This window comes from Strongylocentrotus purpuratus, unplaced genomic scaffold (assembly GCF_000002235.5).
Source record: "Strongylocentrotus purpuratus isolate Spur 01 unplaced genomic scaffold, Spur_5.0 spur5_scaffold_6, whole genome shotgun sequence".
Taxonomy (NCBI): Eukaryota; Metazoa; Echinodermata; class Echinoidea; order Camarodonta; family Strongylocentrotidae; genus Strongylocentrotus; species Strongylocentrotus purpuratus.
Genome location: NW_022145612.1, coordinates 44,450,179 through 44,474,746, shown reverse-complemented (window position 1 = coordinate 44,474,746; position 24,568 = coordinate 44,450,179). Strand labels below are relative to the sequence as shown.

The window sequence follows — 24,568 nt, the reverse complement described above, 5'->3', positions numbered from 1 at the left end:
TTTACCTATATATAGTTAGCAGTGAAATAGTAAAGTATATATTCTACAAAGTGTGAAGGTGCTGCTGTCATTCACAATAGCAAAGGCCTCATCCATCATAATGCAAACATATCCTTTAACTTTGATAGGTCATCAGAACTGCATACTGGCTTGTGTATTTTAGGGGTTAATTTTGCTGATATTTTGTTATTTGTTTTCTCTCTCTTTTTTTTATAGAAAAATGTGCAAATTAAGCTACTACAAAGATGAAGAATCAAATCTTTAAAATCCAAAATTTCAATAATTGACATTCAAAATAAAAATGATACATCATTGCAATGAATCATTGATTTCTACATGTACATCAGAGCTTGTCTCAGTCAAGAAAATTTCAGGTTTCAAAGTGAAAAATCATTATCAGGCCGAACAAGATACAAATCCTGATCAAAACAAGTTAGGGACACTTGCAAGAAAAGTCAAACTGATGTAACTTTGGGCTTGTACATGTATGAGATGTTAAAGAGTAACATATATAAAATGAGGCTTGCTGTAGTTCTGAAGATTTCATTGCACACATAATAAAATACACTGTTGCCATAATACTATGGATGCATTTTACTTGATGAAAACATTTCAAAAGTACCTTTAATTTATTATCTATTGATCAGTTTGCTGTATGTGCAAAACAGGAAATGAATCGAAATGCCAAATATTACAACAAACTATTACTGAAAGAGGACTCATATATAAATCTAACACCATACCCAAAAAATGACAATTAATATCCAGTAATGATATCCTATTGAATTGGCTGATATAAATATGATTCATGAAAATTGCATGGATTTTTCTTTTAGTAAGTGGGATTAAAATCTTTTGTTGGAAGTTCTGAATGCGTGAATCGGTAGCTCAGCGTACGCAAACAAAGTCTATTTTTAGGCCGCCCGCTGAAAGTGAAAAACAAAAATGAGGAACAAGGGGGGAAGCACGCAGGACAGGGTCATCACCTGCCAGTTAGGCTGTCATAATTTGGGACAAACGTAAGAGGGTTATGTGAGTGGGCCTGATTCATATCCTGTGCTCAGGAGAGGAAAGTGTCTCTCCCTGTATCGGGAGGGGGCAATGATATAATTGGGCAGGGAAGGGTTAGGAGTGTGTGAAACGGGTGGACTGGAAAAGAGGGGCTGTTATTAATTGTCTGCTGTATCTTGAATATATTGATGTTGCATGTTATCACGATTCTGTGATACATTGCAGGCATCGACTAACTCTATTTATATCATGATGTCAGAATGCTAAGAGAAAAAGGGAGGGAGAGAGAGTAAATCAGTGAGAGTCAGAAAGAGAGAAAGAGAAAAAAAGATTAAAGACACAGGCAAAATAATGAGTAATGAGAGTAAAATGAGATCAAGAGGGAGATAGAAAGAGAGGGCAACAGACTTACAGACAGACAAACAGAAAGAATACAGTGATATAATATAGTTATCAGAGACCCATATGGGCTTTACTGAAAAGGATTTGATGGAATGGACACAGATAGCATGGGGTATAAACTTGGGTAAACTTGGGTAATTTTCAGGCAAATCTATTGTTTACTTCAATATAACAAGAGGTAATTAGAATTAATCTAGGGAAGCCAATGATACGCCATCACATCTCATTTAATAACCAGCATTCTCATCATCCTAAATTGATACTTTTGATACTTTTGGATGATGGCAAATAACAAGATCACCTACAAATCTAACCTAACATTTACAATCTAGGTTGAAAACTTATTATACACCGTCCACAGGAAGACTTATGGATTCGGAAATAAAGCTGACCTCACATATCAAAAGTTAATCCCACACAATTTAAGAAAGAGTCTGTCCCATAACCATGACCATTAAGCAGGTGTAATTTGCTAAAGAATAAATGAACCTAACCATCCAATGATCAGAATCATGGTCACCTTGCTACTTTCGAGCAAACTTTATGCAACCACAGGTTTCGCATGATGGAATTCAACAATCCCAGAATGCAACAGGTGATAATTTCTCATTTATGAAGCAGTATCACGTCATCGAACTCTAAGATGTAAATTTAATCCCTCTTAATCCCCTTCCTTGGCCATTTTCATCAAAAGTCATCAAAAGTCAATGTTTGTGGTAAGAACCCATTAACCCATCTATGTACTTTTACTCCATTAGAGTTTGTTTTAAGAATCAACCTGACAAGGAAGATTATTGTCAAATTAGCCTTGATCTACCTTGACCTCTAAACCACAGCATTGTCTGAATAACGATAATGATGACTCAAAACTAAGAAAAAACATCCACTGAATTTAAGACGTACGAAATTGACTTTGGTTGATGAGAGGAATAAAAATGCATTATTCTTTACTCCTACAGATTACAGTTAATCTTGAGTTTTTTTGGTACTTATGAATAACATTTCATCAGAAAATGAAATTAATTCTGTTAAATATTTGGCACAAGATTTTAAAGAGATAGTTGGGTATAAGGAGCAGAGAAATATGGGCATATGGTAATAGTCCTAGCTGACTCATATGCACAATACATAAACTTCACTGTGCAAAAGTTATTTGAACATAAATATGACTTCCAGCAAGATTTTGTCAAATGGTTTATATTTTGAAATTTAAAAAAACTAACTACCTTTTACAATCATTATTTTTAACCTGTTTATATCAAAATGCCATTCCATTTACTAGAATATATGAAGAGATTTTATTATTCCATTTTGTAGGACAGATAAATAGACAGAGAGGCCTGACCATCGTATCATTAACTCGCTGAATGTCATTGGAATGTCGTGTCTGTGATCACTAAATCTTGGGATTAATCCTAGCTATCATTTGGTTTTGGCAAACCATGCAGTCTCAATATTTCTCCCAACTATACAAGCATGCATGGTGCCACCAACATTGACAGGGAGAAAAATCTTTAATTCCACCCTGCATCCTTTTTCTGATGTTGTCAACATCCTCGGCATTCGTCTAGAGGATTTGATAGAACTGTATCTATTAAATGGGTGGGGCAGACTAAACAGATCAAAATGTTGTAATGCTAATCCATTCGTATCCTAGCCCATGCACAAGAACTAGGAGCCAAATCGAAAGAAGACGTAAAATGAAACTAAAAAATAGAGAATACAGAAGAATTAATGAATGAAGAAGAGGAAGAAGTTCTGAGCAAAAGAGAAGTCAGAACAGAAGAACATATTTTGTTAAAGCCTGTAGAGAGGGATATGCTCACTAAAATTAATGTATTTATTTTCATTGGATACTACATTTTGAACAATAATACAAATGAATGGTCTAATGAAATGATCATGTTACATTTATGAATAGGAGCAAGAATACAGATAAACTCATATTGACTAAATTTTGATTAATTCAATTTCTCGAAAGCAGAAGTGTTTTAGGGGCTTAATTTTCTAGTGCTTATAATACATCCACAGGGGCATCCAATTCCCAAAACTTTGCACTACCTTTAAAAGTGTTAAGAGAGACTGAAGAAGATTAATTACAGGTTCATTACAAATTCATTTTATTAAACTAATGACAGTTTTTTTTTTAATGGATAAGGATTCATAAGAATCCATGAAAAATATACACATTACTGCAATATGTTTAAGCGTTTACTACAACCATCCTTGGCTGAAATGCTACAGCATGTCCATCCTATATGACTGCCTGTTTAAACCTGATGACTATTGGTTAGATTTTACTCCTATTTTTGTCCTTATTCTGTCTGCTCATTTCCTGATGTCTTAATCAGCTTGTTGAAACTTGACTTGATGTGGAACTTCCCGGACAAAAATTATCTTCAGAATTGTTTGCTTTTCCTATTTCTTTGTACTTTTTTTCCCCTTCTCCCACCGCTACGAGTTTCCTTCCCTCCCGACATGATCTTGAAGGCATCATATATAAAAGAATGAGTAATTCATCACAGACAGTGGAATAGGAAAGAAGCAAGGAAGATGAAAGATGATTTCAACCAGGTGAAGATTAAGATATCCTCATCTTAATCCCCACAAGATTAGGCTAAATTCTCGGGATCGTGCTGGCTCACACTGCATGTAACGTAACTCTTTCCCCTCTACCTCCTTTAATCATCTACATGATATTCTCAATCCTCCGAACATATTGAATCTTTAACAAAAATCATTATGTGAAGGAAACTTTCCTAATCCTTAAGTCATCTCACTGATATTTTTTCATTACTTAATCCTCTCATTTTTTCATAAAGTTTTGTTGAAATCAAGTTATGGGAGCTTGCTTCTGCATGTACCAATCACCAATCAACTCAATTAATCTCCCTTGTTTAAAATACCCCCCTTTTCTGTTCTCATTTTTTTTTTCCTGACATTTTGCCACTTTTGCCAATGCACTGCATAAAATGTATCTTCCTCTACATTAATAGTATTTCAATAACAAAAGCCCCAAAAAGGGGAAGAGTTACTTGTGATTTTATCTAAACAATTAGGTTATATGTCTGCGTAACAGCTGCATACAAAATATTGGTAACTAGAATATCTTTACCACCCCATTATAAATACCCTCCACTATAAAAACATAAGTTGTTGGCAAAACAAAGCTAGATTGTTTTGTTGCTTCCAATATTTTTTTTAATAATTTGGTGTTGTGATTGCAAGCCAACAAAAATACATCTCCTTGGTAAGGAAATGTACAGTTCCAATTAATTTTAATTTTAATTTAGAATCTTCTAAACTAGGAAACATAATTTCCAATATTCACAATAGAGGATTAATCTAATCACATCAATGATGTTGAATTCCTTCCTGGAAAGACAAATTCTAATAACCAGACTATCGGAATACAAAGGGTAAATTTATTTCCAACAACAGACTTTTATCCCCTAATTCAATTGAACGGTGTTTATATGACACTTTGCATTAGAGAAGACAACTTACAACAAAGATGATGCTATTGTTGGTCATAATTCAATTTGCATCTGTCAGTGAGTATTCAGGCAATTTTAGCAGAATTTTTATCCCACATAATAGTATCATGATTTATCAATTTCGGGGGGTGCAAAATATCAGACCTTACAAAGAGAAGGACAAAAAGCAAACAAGAAAGGCAATTTGATTATTATCTAGACTTCTGATGTTGATTCATGGAGACACTAAAGTCCACAAAAGAGTTCCAATGGTAATCTCCATGTAATTTCTAGTGACAGTGGTTCTCTTCTTGGGACTGGTTTCTATCCACAAGCTCCTAATGTTCTGTACCCACAAGGATTGCATCTCTGACCGGGTGACCCTGATTGTTTCTGACCGGCCAGTCTCTAGATAATTGGAACTTTTTTTCCTCGAGAACTCCACACTTTTCATCTTTTCTGCTCCTTTGGATCTTATCTTAAAGACTTTCTATTTTTTTATAAATTTTTGTTCAGCGAAATATGGTTTGGGGCTGCTGATTCACGAGTCGTCATGGAAACCCGAAGTGATTCACGGGAAGGGTCAGTTTGAGATAATCCCTCTCAGCTTCTTATACCATCACACGCTGGAGCTTGTTACACATGTTGACAAGGCGTGTTGTCACTCCTTGTACTCGACTTAAAAGTGCCAATCTTTCATCAAGTAGACCCTGTCTCATTCTATCGTCCAAATTTGAGAGTGATGATGGCTACTGATATTTCTCTTTCTTTGTAACTTGACTGAATCATACTTGCACAAAACCTCATTGTTTATATGTTTAGGGTGCTATGTCTGTCTGCCGATAGTCGATAATTATACCATTTTAAGCTTTGGTGGGGGATAAATTGGCAAAGAATTAACATTGATGTAAAGATGAAACTTTCTGTTCATCATAGATAGACTAGCCCTACAGTATATTTTGACGTGAGATGTTGAACTACAGTTTATCACCATTATTTGTCACACTTTGATCGCTTATCTCACTTATGATTTTTTTTCATGCATATATTTCTATGCGCTACTTATAGTGTCAGGATGTACATATCATCAACTGAAAGGTCACATTGAATGAACTATTTGACAGAACAGACAATGAGGCCTAAAGACACTCGTGATAAGATACGATAAACATATCGCACAAATAAGCAACAAGAGAGGCGCATAGAAAGAGGAAGAACGCTTCAACAGGGACACAATCCCATTACGCGAACAATTACTAGACCGAGCAGTTTCGATGCTCTTCTTTCGTCACCATTCATCGAAATGTGAAAAACATTCAAGGCAAGTCTTGTGAATGCCAATCTCTCTCTTTGATCATCTTAATGTCAGGTCTCCTGGTACAATGATTTGTTTTTTTATCATTTACATCAATGGCCCCAAAAAGGTGAGGGCTCCGAAGAATTATCTTCTGAGGCACACAGTAATTTGTTCACCTTTAAAGGATTTTGCCCCAACAGGTAAACAAATAAGAAATGTCACAAGCCCTTTCAAGTTATTTTTTGTTTTAAGACTCGAGGAGAAAAAAAAAATCAGTTTTTTCTTTCATTTTGACCCCCAAATGCAATTTTAAAGTTTCTTGAACTGATAGCTTATATAATGTTCAACTGTTATAAAGCATTCTAGTTTCCCTACTGATACTGCCTTGAGGAGAAAGGGTTGATCTAAATACGATTTCCACTTATACTGCACCCTGAAAGTTCACATTGTCTCCATGATCAAACTATAATGTTTACCAGATGCAAAAGAAAAGGCATGTGCAGGGGATCTACATCAGAAGTCACTTCACAATACACAGAGAGGGAGCTTTTCATGTTTGTAAAGTCTCCGGTTATTTAGACATCCTTTGGGGATGAGGTAAATGCAACCAGGTCTATAGCAAGGAGGCACATCATTTTCTCAACTAAATAACTTGTAGTATCTAGGACGTTGCAAGGTTGAAGGAAGTCACTTCAAAATACAAAGAGAGGGAGCTTTTCATATTTGTAAAGTCTTTTGTTATTTAGACATCGATCCTTTTGGGATGAGGTAACTATAAACAGGTCTACTGCAAGGAGGCACATCACGTTCTCAACTGAAGAACTTTTAGTATTTAGGACCGAGCCTGCAAGCTAGGTTGGAGGAAGGAGGGATGGTGAGGGTTAATACAAGAAATTTTAGTGGAGGAACTATGATTCACTGTCTGCTTGGGATTAGGGAGTTTCCATCGGCCTTTCTTCCAGGGCAGGCAGCGCCGCTATCGTCAGGGGTGTCTTTGAGAGGATGATCCCCCCTAGCAGCCTGTTGCTACTCTTTGTTTCAAGAGTAAGCCTTCCTGCTCTTAGCTGGCTCACCCCAATTAATATCCTAACCCTGGGAAAAAATCCCAACACAAGCCTTTTCTTCCTTCTTAATTTTTTCTTCTTTCTGCCTACTTTTGTGTTTTTCCAGTCTCTATAACTCTAAGCAGGATTTTTTCTTATCCTGGTTTTAAGATCCGTTTTTTAAATGTCCTTTTGCTATCAATGGTTAATCTTATGGAATGCCGGTTACATTTTTCACGGCTATTCTGCCCATTAAACCTAGTAAGTGGAACTCGGTTTAAACAAGTCAAAATGTCAATCTTTCTTTTGTGTAAATTAGTGAAAACCTTTAAAAAAATTAATAAACAAAATAAATAAAGTCACGAAAATGACAAGAAGTAAGTTTTCATACTGACATGAGTTCTGTTTGTTCAGTTAGTGACAGAATTGCAATGTTTATGCGATAGAGGGGTGGATCCACACTCGGCTCTTTATAAATCGGTGGACTATCTTAAAATACTGCCGAGGTTTTAAACCTGAACTAAAGTTAGTCTGCCATTATGAACACAGGTCTTATACCTCAGTCACACTTGCTGCCACACCGACTCCAAACCAACTCCAAACCAACTTAACTTCGGCCATAAAGGGTAACATAATTGTTTGTTCGGTCTGTTGTTAGGTGATCTTGGTCTTGTCGGTGTGACTGAGGTATTAACCCTTTGCCTCTAGTAACCGTGTGGTCCCTGTATTAAAACTTGCGAGAATGAGAGAATTCATTATCGAAAGGGTTAATGTTTGTGTGCGGGATGACCTACCTTCTCGGAGAGTGATACCCGAAGCAGGCCACGATCCTCCTCCCTTCCATCTGAATCTCATCATTCTTGATGAAGTCTTCCATGACCATCTGGATGAAAGGAACAGCCTCCGTCTTGATGTAGTCTAGGGTGTCACTGGCGGAAGACATAAGTCGGTCCAACTGTTCCTCAGTAAACTCTACAGGGAAAACAAGGATGATAAGAAATTTTTTTTTAAAAGAAAATTGATATACATGCTGAGAGGTAAGAAAGCAGAATCCATGTAACTTTTTGAACTTTTTGTGAAATCATCATATCATATACTGAGAGCCAGAAGGGTGTTAGCTCATATTCTTTTCAAAAAGAAAAACATCCTTCTTCTGGTGCAATATAAGCAGATAATTTTGCAAAGCATGCAGTGAAGATATCATCAGGTCATTTATGTGTTTATAAGCTAAAACTCAATTTTAAGATCAAGTGGTTTTATGAAATGTCAGCACTTTTCATACTATGTATAATACAGCATATCTGTCAATAAGTGGTAGATATCAAATCCTCTCAGTTTTTCTCAACATGCTATAGGAGGACACATGATCGTTCTTCCGTTCGTCTGCAAACAAGAAAAACAAAACAGATGCCTTACATCAGGAAAACCAAATGTTAAATAAAGTTCTCCATGTGTACAACATTGTTATTTTCATGTCTGGCTCAGTGGGGCATAAAGCCGACAGACGACACAAGTCCCTTCTAGCTCGTCCTCAAGAAGCTCTGCATCTGGTGAGAGGAAAACTGTGGTTGAAATCCAGAATGGCATCATTCGGAGCATGTATTCCTAAACATTCAAGCATGTCTCCATTCAAATACGGGGTAGCATCAATCTCAACATGAGTGAAGAAGCAAAGAACAGAAAACCCCAGCAGCCGCTTTCGTCTGGAAAAGATTTTTTACTCCGCAGTCGCACAGCTATAAGTTTAAAAAAAAGTCATATGGAGTTTAATTGTAACACTCAGGCATACAGTATTGCTCCTCTGTTTCGAATTACAAAAGCATGGAGCATCTGGACACAATTCACAATTTCACGCAAAGGAGAGGCAGGACTTACAATTATAATGATACATAGAAAATGTGATGGATCTCCATTACCTTGGACTGGCTTGATAAGTCAACAGTACCAAACAGATACAAGACCAGAATGACATAAACTGTGCTCTCCATCATTTGACCTGCTGTTTTTGCTTTTGCCCAATAACAAAAGGAAGTGGTTTGATTGAACAATTTAAATAAGTCCCTAATATATTTTATATTCCTCAGATTTCTGCTTAGCGAATTTCCTATGAAATGAAGACTTGCATGAAATTCATGTGTTAACAGATGAAAATTGCACTAATCTTGATATCAGAAGCACATCACAGTCTCACTCCACACACCACCAAAACCTGGAAGGAAGAAAACCAGGGAACACAATTTCAGAGGGAAATGTCTAGTTGACGAAACGTGTCAAGACCAATTCCTCTTAGTGATGGGTCTAAACCAAGGATCTTACCTCATTAAGGTATGTCAGGAATATCTCAAATCAGAGCACTGACAAGAAAGCAGCAAAGTCAATATGGATGGTACAAGATTGAGAGAGAGACTGACATACATCAATGTCTTCTTAATTTTCAGTAACAGATTGAGCTTGTATTATATCAATAGTTTGACATATATTATTCTCTGATCCGTAAAAGGTACGAAGAAACAGTGAAATCTTGCACAATCCCTTCAGCGACATTCATAGGAATAGTAGCTTGAAGAACATGTCCTGGAACAGAAAAGTGGAGACAAAGTCTCAGAAGAATACTCCATGTGGAATACTGTTGAAAAATTTATGGTTGAATCACAGAAAATGGGCAAGGAAGCATTCTTGATAAAACTTTATTCCCCAGATGAACTTTTCAAGTGTCTTCTGTAAAAGAAAACCATGACACAGTAGCAACCACTTGACCGCAAATTTCCAAGAAGCGATGCAGCATCCAATCTTAAAGGACAGAAGTTTTCAGCATCTTAACTTGCCAACAGAGATCCCATCACAACAATATACATCTTACAGATTGTACCTAGAAAGTCATTTTACAGAGACAGTGAGTTTAGTCGGAGCATTGTTTCTACACATAAAGGAATACCTCAAATACATCAAATTGGAAAGTAAGTGTGCACAGCTAGATCCTAAATGTCAAGCGCTTCTTCCTTGCGTTAGAATGTCACGTACATTAAGGTTCAGAGTCTTTTCCTCTTCCAAATCAAGTTTTGAAATTCACAGAGAAATTCCCTAAGCGACCCTGGAAAGAATCATGCCATTGAATGATCGAGTGCTGACCTTGTCTTTCATTGTTCATACGTTGATTGTTCGCATTTTCAGAAAATAGACAAGCTGACATTTGGCAAAAGAATGACAATGATGAGCTAGTCATCCCCCGAATATCAAGGTTTCATGTACTTTTCTTCAATAAAGACAAAACAATTATATCTACTCATTAAAGTGATTATATTGCATAGTCACAGCAACATAATTTCTCAGGTGTCCCACATGATTTCAAACCCCATGAGATTTTGGGGACTTTTTCCCCTGGAAACGGATGCTGGAATCTGTGCTAGCTGTCAATGCTTTCTGAGTACAGCCTACTTTCACTAGGCTCTTCAATCAAGCCAGATACTCTGGTAATATTTCTGGCCTAATTTTTTTCCTCCAACATAATGTCTTTGCTCTAATCCAGCAGGTTTGATATGTACGTGTTCTGCATTGTGAGTTGTTGATAGCTGTGACTTTAGTAGGGATCATAACCTATCCAGGAAGTAGCCATTTCAAAAGAAACATTGTGCACAAATTTGCACCATCATCACACAGTTATTACAGCACAGGTGGGGATAGAGAAGGTGGAACACCAGGAAGTACATTGTACACAATCCTAAAATCCAATCCATCAGATTTTCAACTATTCCTGGTATAGTTTGATACATGGATATGGAGATAACCTAAATACTTCTTTTCAAAATACCTTAAATGTGTTATTCAACATTTTAACATTTTTTTGAAGAGTTAAAACATCTAGAAAAGTTTTACGAAAAATTACAGTATTACAAAAATTTACCACTTTTCAGACAAAAGCAAGAATTAATGTCACTATCCATGAAATCATGCTTCTTATAAACTTTTTTTTTATTGACCTACAATTTTGTTCATAACATATATGATAACCCTAATCAGAAATATGGATATAAGTGATTGATGAGAATTATAACACAGGTAGTAGTAGAAAATGCATCTAACTTGCTAAGAGAGGGTAGAAGTACTTAAGATGATTATATTGCCTTCTATACCTTAGCACTTGAAAATGCTTTTTTTCTCAAAAGAGGAGCTGAATAGAACAAAAGGAAGCTCATAATTCCATAAAGTGTTGAAAAGGTGGATTTCAATGCTTCAAGGAACCTGTTAATTTACAACCTGCATCTCCAAGATCAATGAAAGAGATGTTCAAGATATTAATTTGGAACAGGATCAGGAGAGGAAGATGAATTCATTAGAGCTATGCTCGAACAAGACAAGAGGATCATCAAGCAAGACAGAGAGAGAGAGAGAGAGGGGATAAGGGGGGGGGGGTGAAAGATACACAATCAAAAAGGCAGAACAATATAGACAGAGAGATATGAAAAGAGAAAACCAGAGAGATATAAAAAGAGAATAACATAGGGACAGAAAGGGGAGGAGAGAAATAGAGAGAAAAAGAGAGAAAGAGAGAGAAAGAGAAAAAGAGAAATTAAGAGAGAAAACCTGAAATCAAGAGAGAGAGAGAGAGAAATAGAAAGAGAAATAGAAATAGAGAGAGAGAGAGAGAGAGAGAGAGAGAGAGAGAGAAGAGGGGGTACCTAGCTTTAGGCTACGGAAGCCCTGTCTGTATCTCTATTTAGAGGTTTTCTATCTTTCGGGAAGAAATGGGTTGCTTTAGGAGGAGACAGTTGGAAGACAACCTTGAGAAAGGGGAGCCGGGATTAGACAGAAAGGATCAGTCAATCCCCAACAGTAAGCAAAATATATCTAAAAAGTAAAGAGAAATAGCATGATTGGATTCATTTACAGCGGAAGACAATTAGGTAGCACTAAAATATGCTCCAAACTTCGCAAGAAGTAGACTGCACTTTGCAAAAGGAAGCATACTGATCTGGAGTGGGGATTTTAACTTTATATGTCTTAATACTCCTGTTTTTGCAAAGCAATTCTTTCGTCTTGGATTTGAAATTGATTACATATATATACTTTTATCAAAAGAAAATTGCATTTATTAATAGATTAATTAATACACAATACAAAAATGTTGTAAAGACATTATGAACAATGATGAAAAAGTATCTTTGGTCTTGTTTTTTTTTAAACTAATGAGCTCAATTAATGGAAAGTGATATTCAAGAAATGCAATATCCGCTGGTACAAGCAATGCAATAAATAATCAAATTTCTCTAAAGGTCTGAATTCAGTGCATATGGAAACAAGTTTAAATTCTGTTTATTTAAATTATAAACATAGAATCTGGTAAAAGAATTGACCCATTTGATGAAAAGAAGGTATAGTAATACATGCACTAATCAACATAAATCATTATGTTGATTAGTGCATTTAAAAAGTAATATGCACCACACTGAATCTTAACGAATGGCTTTAAAACATCAATACATGTATACACCTTTCATGAGAATGTGAATACATGTTGATGGGGGGTTCCTATAAACCCCTTATCCCCACACTAACACATTCATGTGGTTAACATTTGAAAATGTCAACAGCTCATCTCGATGTTTTTCTGCCGATTCTCCCCAGTCATGATCTTTCGCAGTGAAGCGAAGAGTGACAATGTTTCTGTGTGGGCAGGAGATGCTAAAACCATCCTCCCACGAGAGAAATGGTTTCCGCTCCTATGTTCCATCACAAAAGGAGGTAAGGCAGGGGGGAAGGATGAGTAATTCCTGTACATGTTTGTTCTTGTTTGAGTATTGGTGTCCAGCCAACACATTTTCTGTGCCCTTTGCAAAATATCCCTGCTCTTTCTAACAGTTTTCCCATCCTAAGATCAATGTGTAAATGTCAATTCCAAAGTAAGAAATATCAATTTTTTTAATTTTTTTATTGGAATGGGATATGATGACATTTTCTTCAATTTCATTGTATAGATACTTCAGTTGGTCACTTGACTCCTCATCTTCATTTGCATGTATCAACTACAACTCTGCTGTAAATGAATCACTTCTGTATGTCATATATTGAGAACAAGAAGGGCACAAGTTCATCCAATGACACAGAATTAAAGCGTGTTGCCCTCAGTAGATGGTATGTAAGAGAGGCTTCCCTGTTTCATCACCTGCAATCAAAATTCTCTACCCATATTTACATCTGAAGCCTGTACTAATATATATCAGACAATTGGACACTATAGATGCCCAAATACTACAAAAACAACAAGAAATTCTCTTGGTGAGGCAAAATATAGCTTTCTGCTCATCGGATGGTGCAAAAATAACTCTGGGAGCATTTCTTGATTGACTTCAGGACTTCTAGCCTGTGCCAATTTCCTGGGCCATTTCCTTTCATTTCCTTGCTCGACTCCTGAGCGCTTGAGTCAAGTCAGTCGTGTGTTCCACGGGAGAGAGCCAAACAGGTCTAGCTGTCACATTTAATGGTCTGCCCCTGCTGCTTGAGGATGGTTCGACATGTAGCATCACATCTGAGGGTCTAAAGGCAATCCCCTTTAACCATGCCCCCAAATCCCTCATCCTGGCCCTAGCATCCTCTGGAGGCACTTGAGTCAAGTCATTGGTAAGATCCACAGGAGAGAACCAAACAGGGGGTGTTTCACAAAGATCCTAAGTTGAACTTATCTCTAAGTTGGACTATAACAACTATGGAAAGCTGTTAGCATCCTTGAAAATATTTCGTAAAAGTTATTTCAAAAGACATAAAATGTTGTTTCAAATCATTCATATTTTTGTATTATCATGGGAGATTTCATGTTCTTGATGTGGAATTTATGAAAAGTCTAAACTACTTGAATTTTGCTTTTGAATGTATTTCGTTATAAGACTTCAAATGGCTCTCCATAATATTTAAGTCCAACTTAGAGTTAAGTTCGACTTATAATCTTTGTGAAACACCCCCAGGTCTATTTGTCATATGTAATGGTCTGCTACGTACTGCTTAAAGATGGTTCTACATGTAGCTCCTCTGAGGGTCTAAGGACAATCTCCCTCACCCCTCGATCCTCCCCCCCCCACCATTGCCCCCCTTCCCCCTCCCCCCACATTACCCTATCCATTGCCTCTTGGATCCTCAAGAGGCAATTTCCTTTACACTGTTAGTGTTAGGAACAGTTATGTCTTTAAGAGGATACGGAGAGAGAGAGAGAGAGACTCTTGCACATTCAGTTCGTCAATACAATTTGCCGATTATCTTTAAAAGACATATACCAGAAAATAGGTCACCCATACAATATCAAGGGTAAATAAGCTTCTCTTCACCTATGGCATATAATTGGACGATTGGAAAAATACGAAAAGCTACTTGCATACTTCAAGACACTGCAACCCAGGTACTGACAAAAAATGGTGGTCTTCAATGCTTGAAGGGTGACAAGGGATCACAGTGGGGGATCACTCAAATGATGGACCCTTAAACCTGAGGTAGACGTCCGACGTTGCCGAGTCACCGTCCGGGTCTAATCTTCCATGTTTCCTTCCCTCCTTAACATAATTCTCTTTCCTCTACCCCTTCCTCTTCCTCTCCATCCCGACTTCAAGGTCCCTAAATAGCCCCTGCCTTAAACATGAATGAGCACTTTACATCCACCTGCAACACCTTAGAATAATTCTATGCAAAATCATTTTTCTTGTAAAAAAAACTTAACAATATGAAGGCTATTATTCTAAAATCAGTTTATGGACTTCAAAATTGAGAACTATTTTGATATGTATGCAAGAAATTAAAAATCAAATATTACATAGCAAGTAAAATAAGCATGTTTAAAGGGAAAAGGTCTTTTACAAACCCAAGCATTCTATAACAAGCTATCAGGAACAATAACTCAGGCAAGTATTTCTTATTCTATGAATAAAATATTCTATAGGATATTTTTACCTATATATATTGACAAAAAGATACAGAGAAATAAGAGAAGATGTGTATATGGTCCATTTCATTGTTGCCTTAAAGGTACTATGTCCCATTTGCAGGCCAACAAAATGAAAAAGTTAAATTCCAACTGCATTTGAAAGATAATACTAATTTAGAACTTCCCTGAAAAAGGTGGGGCTTGAAAATGTCTTCAAGTGGGAAAATAACGACTATTAGTTGTCAAATCGACTTTAGGGCTATAGAGCCTAAAAGTAAAAGTCTTGATTTTCAGACAATTGTACCGAATGGTCATACGTTTTATGCTGCGCAAAGATTCAATCAGTTTAATCTTGGCCATCACAAGAAGTGGGTTATTGATGTAGACAAATGCTCATGTACCCTTTACAACTCTTTTCATGTATGTTATTACCAAAGAAGAAAAAAAGCCAGTCAGTCACTCAATAGTGTCTGACAGTGAAGTCTAGCAAGTAAACAGGTTTCCTTGCATAATTTGAATATGAGGACACTGCTAAAGTTTAAATTTCACAGATAGGACATACATGACACATTCATAATTCCTGCATAGTTCTACAGCATTTGAGGTTGGCTGCAAAAGGGACATAGTACCTTTAATGGCCTCCAGGTTATGGGATATATAGGTATATGACATGGTTATTGATGTTAAAAATGCTTTCCATTTTCTGAGTTAATTTATATGTTGGGTGAAAACTGTCAAGACAAAAGATTCTAAAATGCATTAAAAACATGTTCTTGATATTTAGAAATGATAAAGAAGCAAAAGACTAAACATAAGGGATACAAAATGACGTTATGATTCAATTGATGAAGCTATGAAGGAGGAGACAAAACTATAAAATGATAAAGAAACAGTATACAACTTTTTCCCCTGTCCCTTTTCTAGCAATATTTATAAATATAACTTGGAGACCTATCTCTTGAAGTAATCACACTTCTTCCCATTCCAACATATCAGCCACTTTTTTGTGTTACTTTCTCTAAGTGAAACCTAATTTGACACTGCGGTTGACTCTGAACTTTACACCTAAGGATTCTGCTACCACACCTAACACAGTTTAAGTTTCAGCTGTTTCACATATCAAGTTCACTCACTCTTTTTTCTCTCTATTTCTCGTTTACATGATCTAGGACGCAAGACAGATGTAGAAAATCAAATCAAGTTCATCATCATGTTTCTTCTAGGTGTTCTATTTCTATGTTCTTCACACGATGTCCCATTCTTTCACCACTTCTTTTTCACTTGTTATTGTCTTGAAAATGTCATGTCATACATGCACAGGTTTCTTTTGTCACCGAAATATGAAAATTCATTATTTTCCTTTCAACGACTAGTTTTTCTAAAATAATGAGAAGGAGAAGAAAAGAATGTTCACAACACTAATTGAAATCCGGTGTAAATCTAATCCCTTCATACAAATTTCAACAAGTCTACCCAAATATAAGATTACTTGCGGTCCAAGCCAAGCATAGCACTAACTTTTTATTCACCACTTTAAAAGCATCATTTAACCTCTTATCCAATAAGCATTGGAAGTTTCAAATAAATTAAAAAATAAAAACAATTAAAAACAAAAGCCATACCAACAAATCACCAAAGAACTTCACCTAGGTTTGCTAATTATGTTGGAAAAAGATTTTTAAAGTAAAAACAATTGACCTGCTCACACTATTAGTCAAGAGTGGCCTATTAAACCGGATGAAAACCAATGAAAGCTTGTAACTTAGTTGTGATTATATAGGTCAAATAGGATAAACAACATGTCAGAAGTACACAATTATAAAGTTATTTTGATAAAATTCCAGATCAATAAACATCCCTATTTACCACAAACAAATTGACCTAATAATTCAGCAAAAAGCTGCAATTGAAAATCAATTGCAAAGCTGCTTTCCGTATGCATCTAACCAGCTGAGAGAGGGCTAGTGAAAGGGAAAAATCAACAAATGTAGGACAACAAAATCCGAAGAAGATTAGGTCCCATAAATCGAATTACTCCTCGGACTGCTATAATTAGCCGGCTCATGACTCATGGACGAGAGAAAGGGATGCAACCATTCTGCAAACTTGTGATTGGTTGACCGACATGATACAATTTGAACATCGTCAGTTATGGCATGCGTCCAAAAATGACCCTGCACATGGTGGGATGGATTAGCACAGGCTTCCGTACATTTCATGTCGAAAATAATTAATCTCTGATTTATTCTTGATTTTCCTGATGATGTTTACGAATTCTAGGATCATTATTTCAATCTATTCCACATTGAAACTTCTTCAATGAACAGTAGTAGTTGCTGGCACTATAAAGGCATAAGCATGCCTTGAAGTGAGAAAAGGGGGTATTTCACACACTATAAGCCCCCAATAGCCAAGAATCCAGTGGATATGCTTTTGGACACAATATAGGAGACACAATATAAGGGACTACCGTAAGTGACTAAAGGAGCATTGCAAGAGATCTTTGACTAATAGCAGCTGCAGATAGATGTAACATAGCAGTTACCTAAACCCCACAGGCTCTACCTCTTCACATTACAATACATAAAATTATACCCAATAGATGCAAAGTATAACCTACCCAATATCATAATTGCCTACACTATTCAAACCTATTTTAAGGGATTTATCTTACTCTATGATTATTTATATCCTGTCAGATCATGTCAAAAGGATATGATCATTATTTTGTACAACTCAAATCATATCATTATAAGGAAAAGGTCTTAAAATCATTATGCGAAACGTACTTATCCTCAAATATGAAGTTAACTCTCCAGATATAATAATAATAAATACAAATTTAGGGTCTTGAACATTTCTATTACACTTTTTCTAGAAAAAGCTTGAATTTGAATTCCTTACTAGGCCTAATTTTCACCCATAGCACAATACAAAAGGATGGCATGCTTTGATGATTAAAACATATCTAAAAGTGACTGAAGTAGTTGGCAACTTTCTTACTTCACATTCTTGTTACTACCATCAGCAATAAACAAATATAAAAATAAACAAAACAGACGTCATGAAGCTATACATCTGGAATTTTATATAAAAAGGAACTGCCTATCACTCATATGGTGCAACAAGATGCACTACGGGTTGGTGTCCATCTGAACTGGGAGGGGGATCCTTAGACCTGTCTGAGGACTTCCCCCTCTCATCATGTATGTCAGCTGAGAACCATGTTCTGCCCTCATCAAATGGCAGCGGTCGCATCATGCTCACTTAAATCTCAGGTCCTCCCACGTTAACTGGAGCGGCAAATGTAAACATGCGTCAAACTTGCTGAATCTAGTTTTCGTGTACAAGCGCTTTCCTGCCTACGTGAGATCATTCCCCATGAAGGGGCATGTTATGCTTGAACATTCACCCCAGAAGAGATGTATTGTTGAGCCTGTTAATATTCATGCTACTTGAATCCTCCTTCGACTGTTTCAAAAGCATTTCATTCAGCGAGAAACAAATATACAGTGATGTTGAAAGCAGAAAATGTCTGCATGTTCAGACTAACTTATCAAATTTTCATCAATAGCCAACTCCTATTTTTGAAAGGAGGGGTAGAGATTATCATCAGTGAATGCTTGTGGCAAAGTGGTGTTTCCCTCTAACGCCCTTTCAGTATTGATTTGGTCAATGTATTGACAGAATATGGTAACCAGGGGTTACAAACATCTAAGAAGCCAACATCCCTATCTTGCACCAATACTACATTTTCATCTGGACCATCGGCATACTATGATGAAAGCACAATCTGAATTTGTTTTAACCTCAAGAAGTTGTTTTTTCTTTGATTTTTCTCCATAAAATATTTGCTTTTCCTTTCATAGGTAATATTCTGTCGCAATTCATTTTTCACATTAAAAAAACAAAATTGTTCACTTATCTTAAAAAACAAAACTTTGAAACTACCCTCTGCAGTATTTAGTTCCATGAATGTTTGTCACATGTCCAACCTCATTTATAAGAAGACGCTACTCATTAGAAGCTGATCAATTTCAAACATTTAGACAAGAACGTCAACTGCTCACCAAAACAATTTTATTTTAACCAGCCTGGAGAAAACTAGCATATGGTTGGATGTCATAGATGCTGAAAACAGCATAAAGGACTTCAAATATAGACCTGGTAAAAATGGGAGAAGAAAATCAGGATACAATTAGGCAATTTTGAGGAGGTTTCCTGAGGGTTTCCTTGGAAAGATGATTTACATGCCAACTCAAGCTGACATACAGCAGACTTTGTCCCCAGACAGAGTTATGACGCTCAACTTGTCACTATCTATCAGTCGAAACCTAATTTCTGTTCAGGCTCCCGTTTATTCATATGATTTCTCTCCTTATTCTGTCCTTATTTTGTTATTAATAAGATTTAGCATGGTTCTATAAAATAACCTGACAAAGTCTAGTACACAGGTGCTTACAGGTTCCGTCATTCGTCATAATGAAGCATAAAAAACTAAAACAAAGTAAGGATAACATTAGATTAATAAGATTCAATAAATGGAGTTACATCAATTATTTTATCTGAATAAGAAGATTTTTGTTGCACTATTAAGAAGAAAAATCAATGCAAAAGGCGCCAAATAATGCTGATATTGACAAAGATGGGCAGCTGCTCCCATGTAAAGATGAGGATATAAAAAAGCCATGGAATTCCAAAATTAAAATATTGGACAGTATAGTCAACTAACTGGCTCAATAACAGAAGTCAAACTAAGCATAAAGGCAGTTAATACTTCTAGAGTGAATACAGCAAATAGTCTGCATAATATAGTAAATTAGAGTACTTAGCAATGGAGGCAAAAACAACTGGCAACTTGGATTGTCAACCTTCTTACAAAAGTTCAAGAAACTTTCAGGCTTATCTCAGCAATGCATGGATGAACCACTGGACAGAGGGCACTAAGAAATGTAAGATTACACATGGCTAAATTAACTAAATGTCTTCTATTCTTGGCCTCCCATTATATCTCACTTTTGAGATCACTGTGTTTCATTAAGGTTGAGGAAGACAATGTTTAGCTGTAGTTTTGATAGAAGGCAATACCCATTTCTGATTGGTCGAGCGTAGTAAAAGGCTTCAACACTTCTGCTAAACAATATTATTATGTTAGAGACGTGTCTGTCATCAACTCAATCACCTCTCATCTTTTGCAACCAAGTGGAAATTTTACGGTGGTTATAATTTCATCAGAGCATGATCATGTGACAAGGTAACGTGATTACAACAAAGACGAAACAGAAAACTTGTCTCACAGTCAAATGTCAATGCCATGCCAGACGTTCACACGATGACCTTTGGCGGAAGTGTGGTATAGCTTGGGGGCACCCTCCATCGATTGCTATCCAGTGTGACGATGAATCCGCATCAGAGCGCACATTTGTTTTGATTTTTGCTGGCTGGTGGCGTCTCTTATCGCACTTGACTGGAATGACGATTGACGCAGAGTTACTTGTGTCCGTCTGCTTGTAAGCAGACGAGTTCAACGGAGATAATCATCGCTCAGAAATGCAGGTATCTGAAACGATGATCAGCTTGTTTCCAATAAGCAAGTAAAAAAACTTTTTGTCCTACTGTAAGCACATTTGGTAAACTGGAACTTGGCCTAAGGCATGTATAATTCCATTACTATGTGAAGTAGATGAAAAATGAAGAAAATGAGGGATCCCAAGAAATTGATATCTATCCTGATGTCTGGGTTTTATTTCCTTTTGTACAAGGCTTACGAGGACATGTGAATCATTCAAGGATCTCTGTTAAAGTCACTCCATTGCCCCAAGGATCCCTACTTTCTTTCAACAAAAGGATGCTGGAAAACCAGCAAGTCAAATACAGTTCAAGGCATTCAGCCTTCTAAGACAGAAGGGCAGAGAATGATCTAGGTATATTGGGAAGAATTCGTCAATAAAAAACAATATATAATTGGTCACCTGGAAGTAAGAAACTGAACTACACTCATATTAAAGTTCAATGAAAAAATTGCATAGCTAGGTGAAGGTCACTCTACTACACCCAGAGTCCTTGTTTCTCTATTAAACAAAGTTGAAACTTGGCCAAGGGAACCTTCTTTCATGACAAAAGAAACCTCAAATACAAGCAAGTACATGAACTTAAACCTATTTTGGATCTACATGTAAGGGTAGAAAAAGCATCAGAACAATAAAGAAAATCAGAACTTGAATATGATTTAATTAAGCATTCACACAAATGATGAATACTGCTTTTGATCCTATTTTATATCCAACAGACAGTACCAACAGTGCACGTATATATCACATCATGATCCCTGTGAAAGTCACTCCATTCACACAGGGATTCCTACTTTCATTCAAATCTGGAATGCTTGAAACTACTGCACTGTTCAAGATGTTAGAACTAAAATTTGCAGTAAATATACATCCAAAGCAAATGTATTTGACACCTCAGGAAAATGCGTCCCCTCCCCCTCCCTAAACAAAAGGTAAAGTCACATCATGATCTCTGTGAAAGTCACTCCATTCGCACAGGGATTCCTATTTTCATTCAAATCTGGAATGCTTGAAACTACTGCTCTGTTCAAGATGTTAGGACTAACATTTACAGTAAATATATCCAAAGCAAATGTATCTGGCACCTCAGGAAAATTGCCCCCCTCCCCCTCCTTAAAAAAAAAAGTAAAATAACTTTGATTCAAACAAAAATGAGAAGCACTATTTCACTTTCATCGTTCTTCTCTGCAAGTAGTACATATATCGATAAATATGACTGTGAAAGTTACTCCATTGACTCAGGGGTTCCTACTTCCTTACGAGAATACAAGGCTAGAACACAGGTTAGTATCATAGTTGAATATATGGGGACTCTACTTCAGTCATGCAAAAACGTATATATCCAAATATAACATGTGTGTTCAAAGAAAAACTGTTCAAACTGTCTAAAGATGGCCATATCAGAGTCTTGGCGTAAACGGGGGAAGGGGGTGGATAGGGAGTTGATACACTCACGAGATGAAAGGATATTGAAACCTACCTTGCTGTATAGCCCAACTGCTATAACTTGACATTGTGCATGCCACATTGGCAAGGACCTGCAGGGATTTGATCATCAGCTTTTCACTCTTTCTATGTTTCTCCATGGACTGAAGAATGACCTGTATTCCACTCTCGCGGATTGGCGCCTGCCAAAAGAGGGAAAGGAAGGAAACATTATCAAACACATAAAATTGCAAATATTATTCTATAGATGAATCAGTTATAATAAAGATAAATTACATACTTTTACATGGACATGTTATTGACCTAATTTAAATTCAAATTATTCTTAATTGATTCATTGAGTTCAAAATTATCTAATATTTCCTGTTTTTCTGCATGTATGGTCACAACCATATCATTCAAATTATTCAATAAACATGAAATCTAAATTTAGCATACCTCCGGAAATTGATTTGTAATGGAGCCAAACTCAATTCAAACAGGGTAGTTTTTAAATTGTTTTTAGGTCAAACCTATAAGTGTTGATCAAATTGCACTGCTGCCTAGTACAATTATAATGACAACTTTTACAACGACTACAACTCTTTCAGTGGCTGCTGTAGCCACTGCTCCTACTGTTACTGCTGCCACTTAATCTTTAATCACTTGTACTGTAACTTATGAATTCTTTTTTGGAGTTTTTTGTTGTTGCTAGTACTGATTAATTGAAAATGCATTCAACTTTCTTCAAATATTCTAAAATATGTATGCGGTGGAAAAAACAAACATACCTTCAAGTCTGGAATCTGATTAAACTTTGCCAGTGGATAAAGTACAGTGCAGCCAATCTCTTGTATCGAAGCCTGTGGTCTGTGAACTGCCATGGTGCCTAAGACGGTGGCTGCCACCTTCTTCTTGATGAAGAGCAACAGGTTGCTACCATCGAGGATGAGGACATATAGGAGTTGCAGCCACAGGTGGTTGTGTTCTACCGGCAACTGGAGATACACACAACATTGGTATTATTTAGAATGAATAACAAGAGCAAACACTGAGCATGTCAAGATGATAAATTTGTTATAATCATCACCATACAATACCATCAGAGACTCAGAAAGATATAAATGCAATACACTTCAATTTAATCAGCACTGCGTTCCATGTTGAACATAATAATACACATAGTAGCACATTGATACACTAAACCAGGATCTGCAGATTCACAGATTCAATGAAAAACAGGGAAATTCATGTTGATTAAACTTCTTTGTATTATAGAACTTGATCTGACAAAGCCGAGTTGTCAGCGAGCTGCAGTAATTTCATCCCCTATTCTTACAATACATATTCTTGCCAGCAGCAATAGAATTCACATGAAATCTCTCCTAAACCATCACATACTATAACAGCTCATTTCCTGTGCTTACAGACTTAAGCTCGTTTGAGCAAAGCAACATTTGAAGGATATATGGAAGTAAAAATGTATTTCTGTTTTGATCTAAGAAATAAAAATGGACAAAATTAAACACACAACTTTGCGTTCACAGAAAATGAATGAAAAACATGTGACTTTCATCTGGTTTTCATCAGAAGCAGAAAATCATGTGTTTATGAGTTTTGGAAATGTGGAAATGTTTTCCTCCTGTTCCCAAGCAAAAAAGTACAGTGCGGGACACTTTAATTTTTAGTCAAAATTCAATAGCTTCTTTATATGAGAGAAGAATTTGATAATAAGCTTGGATTACATGACACAAATCTTGAAGTTCAATATTTCTTTTCAAGGCAAGTTAAACACAAACAAAAGATTTGGGTCACAGCAAAATTCATGATTTAGCTTATCATAAATGTTTTAAATCACAGTAATTTGGTCCTGCTTGCTGCTCTTTAGCCAGGTTATATGTTGATGGAATAAATTTAGTGATGTTTTGGCAAGAGTTCAGGGAATGGGAGTTATTTTAAGCAGCAGAGATTTTTCTTTGGTTTTGGCATGATCTGAATGAAAGAAGGGGTATCTCTTTCCTACGCATGGTATTCGGTTTGGCAACAAAGAAACCTGAAGAAAATTTACTGCATTACCCTATAACATTGAATGTATCAGTAACAATCAATAACAAATAGGAGCACTAACCATGAAAACAAGACAGCTTTGGAGTATATGGTACCTGAATTTAAGAAAATCCATGGAATAGCGCAGCAAAGGCTTCAAGGAAACTGTACCTATAATTGTTTTTATTATCATAAGAGGTATGTTATGAAAGAAATTTTAGGGAATAAAAGGACAACAGTGTTACCAACAAATTTGTCATTAGGCATTTTGTCTAATAGTGGAATATCAAAGGTTAAGATAAAACTACACCTTTGATAAAAATAGTCTGAGATTTCAGACAATTACTAATTAATATGATTTCCTTTTAGAGACAAATTATACCTCATGAAGTAAG

The 24,568-nt window shown here is 36.3% G+C and overlaps 1 protein-coding gene across 3 annotated transcripts in view; it reads right to left on the bottom strand.

Moving 5' to 3' along the window:
- The window catches only part of LOC100891421, an 82,950-nt gene that overhangs the window by 24,519 nt on the left and 33,863 nt on the right, over positions 1-24,568 (bottom strand). For all 3 annotated transcript variants that reach the window (XM_011663573.2, XM_031000484.1, XM_031000483.1), the window contains exons 5-7: positions 22,919-23,125; positions 22,183-22,330; positions 8,024-8,201 (exon numbers count right to left, since the gene is read on the bottom strand). In XM_011663573.2, the coding sequence (XP_011661875.2) occupies positions 8,024-8,201; positions 22,183-22,330; positions 22,919-23,125 (533 nt within the window). The remainder of the gene's footprint in view (positions 1-8,023; positions 8,202-22,182; positions 22,331-22,918; positions 23,126-24,568) is intronic.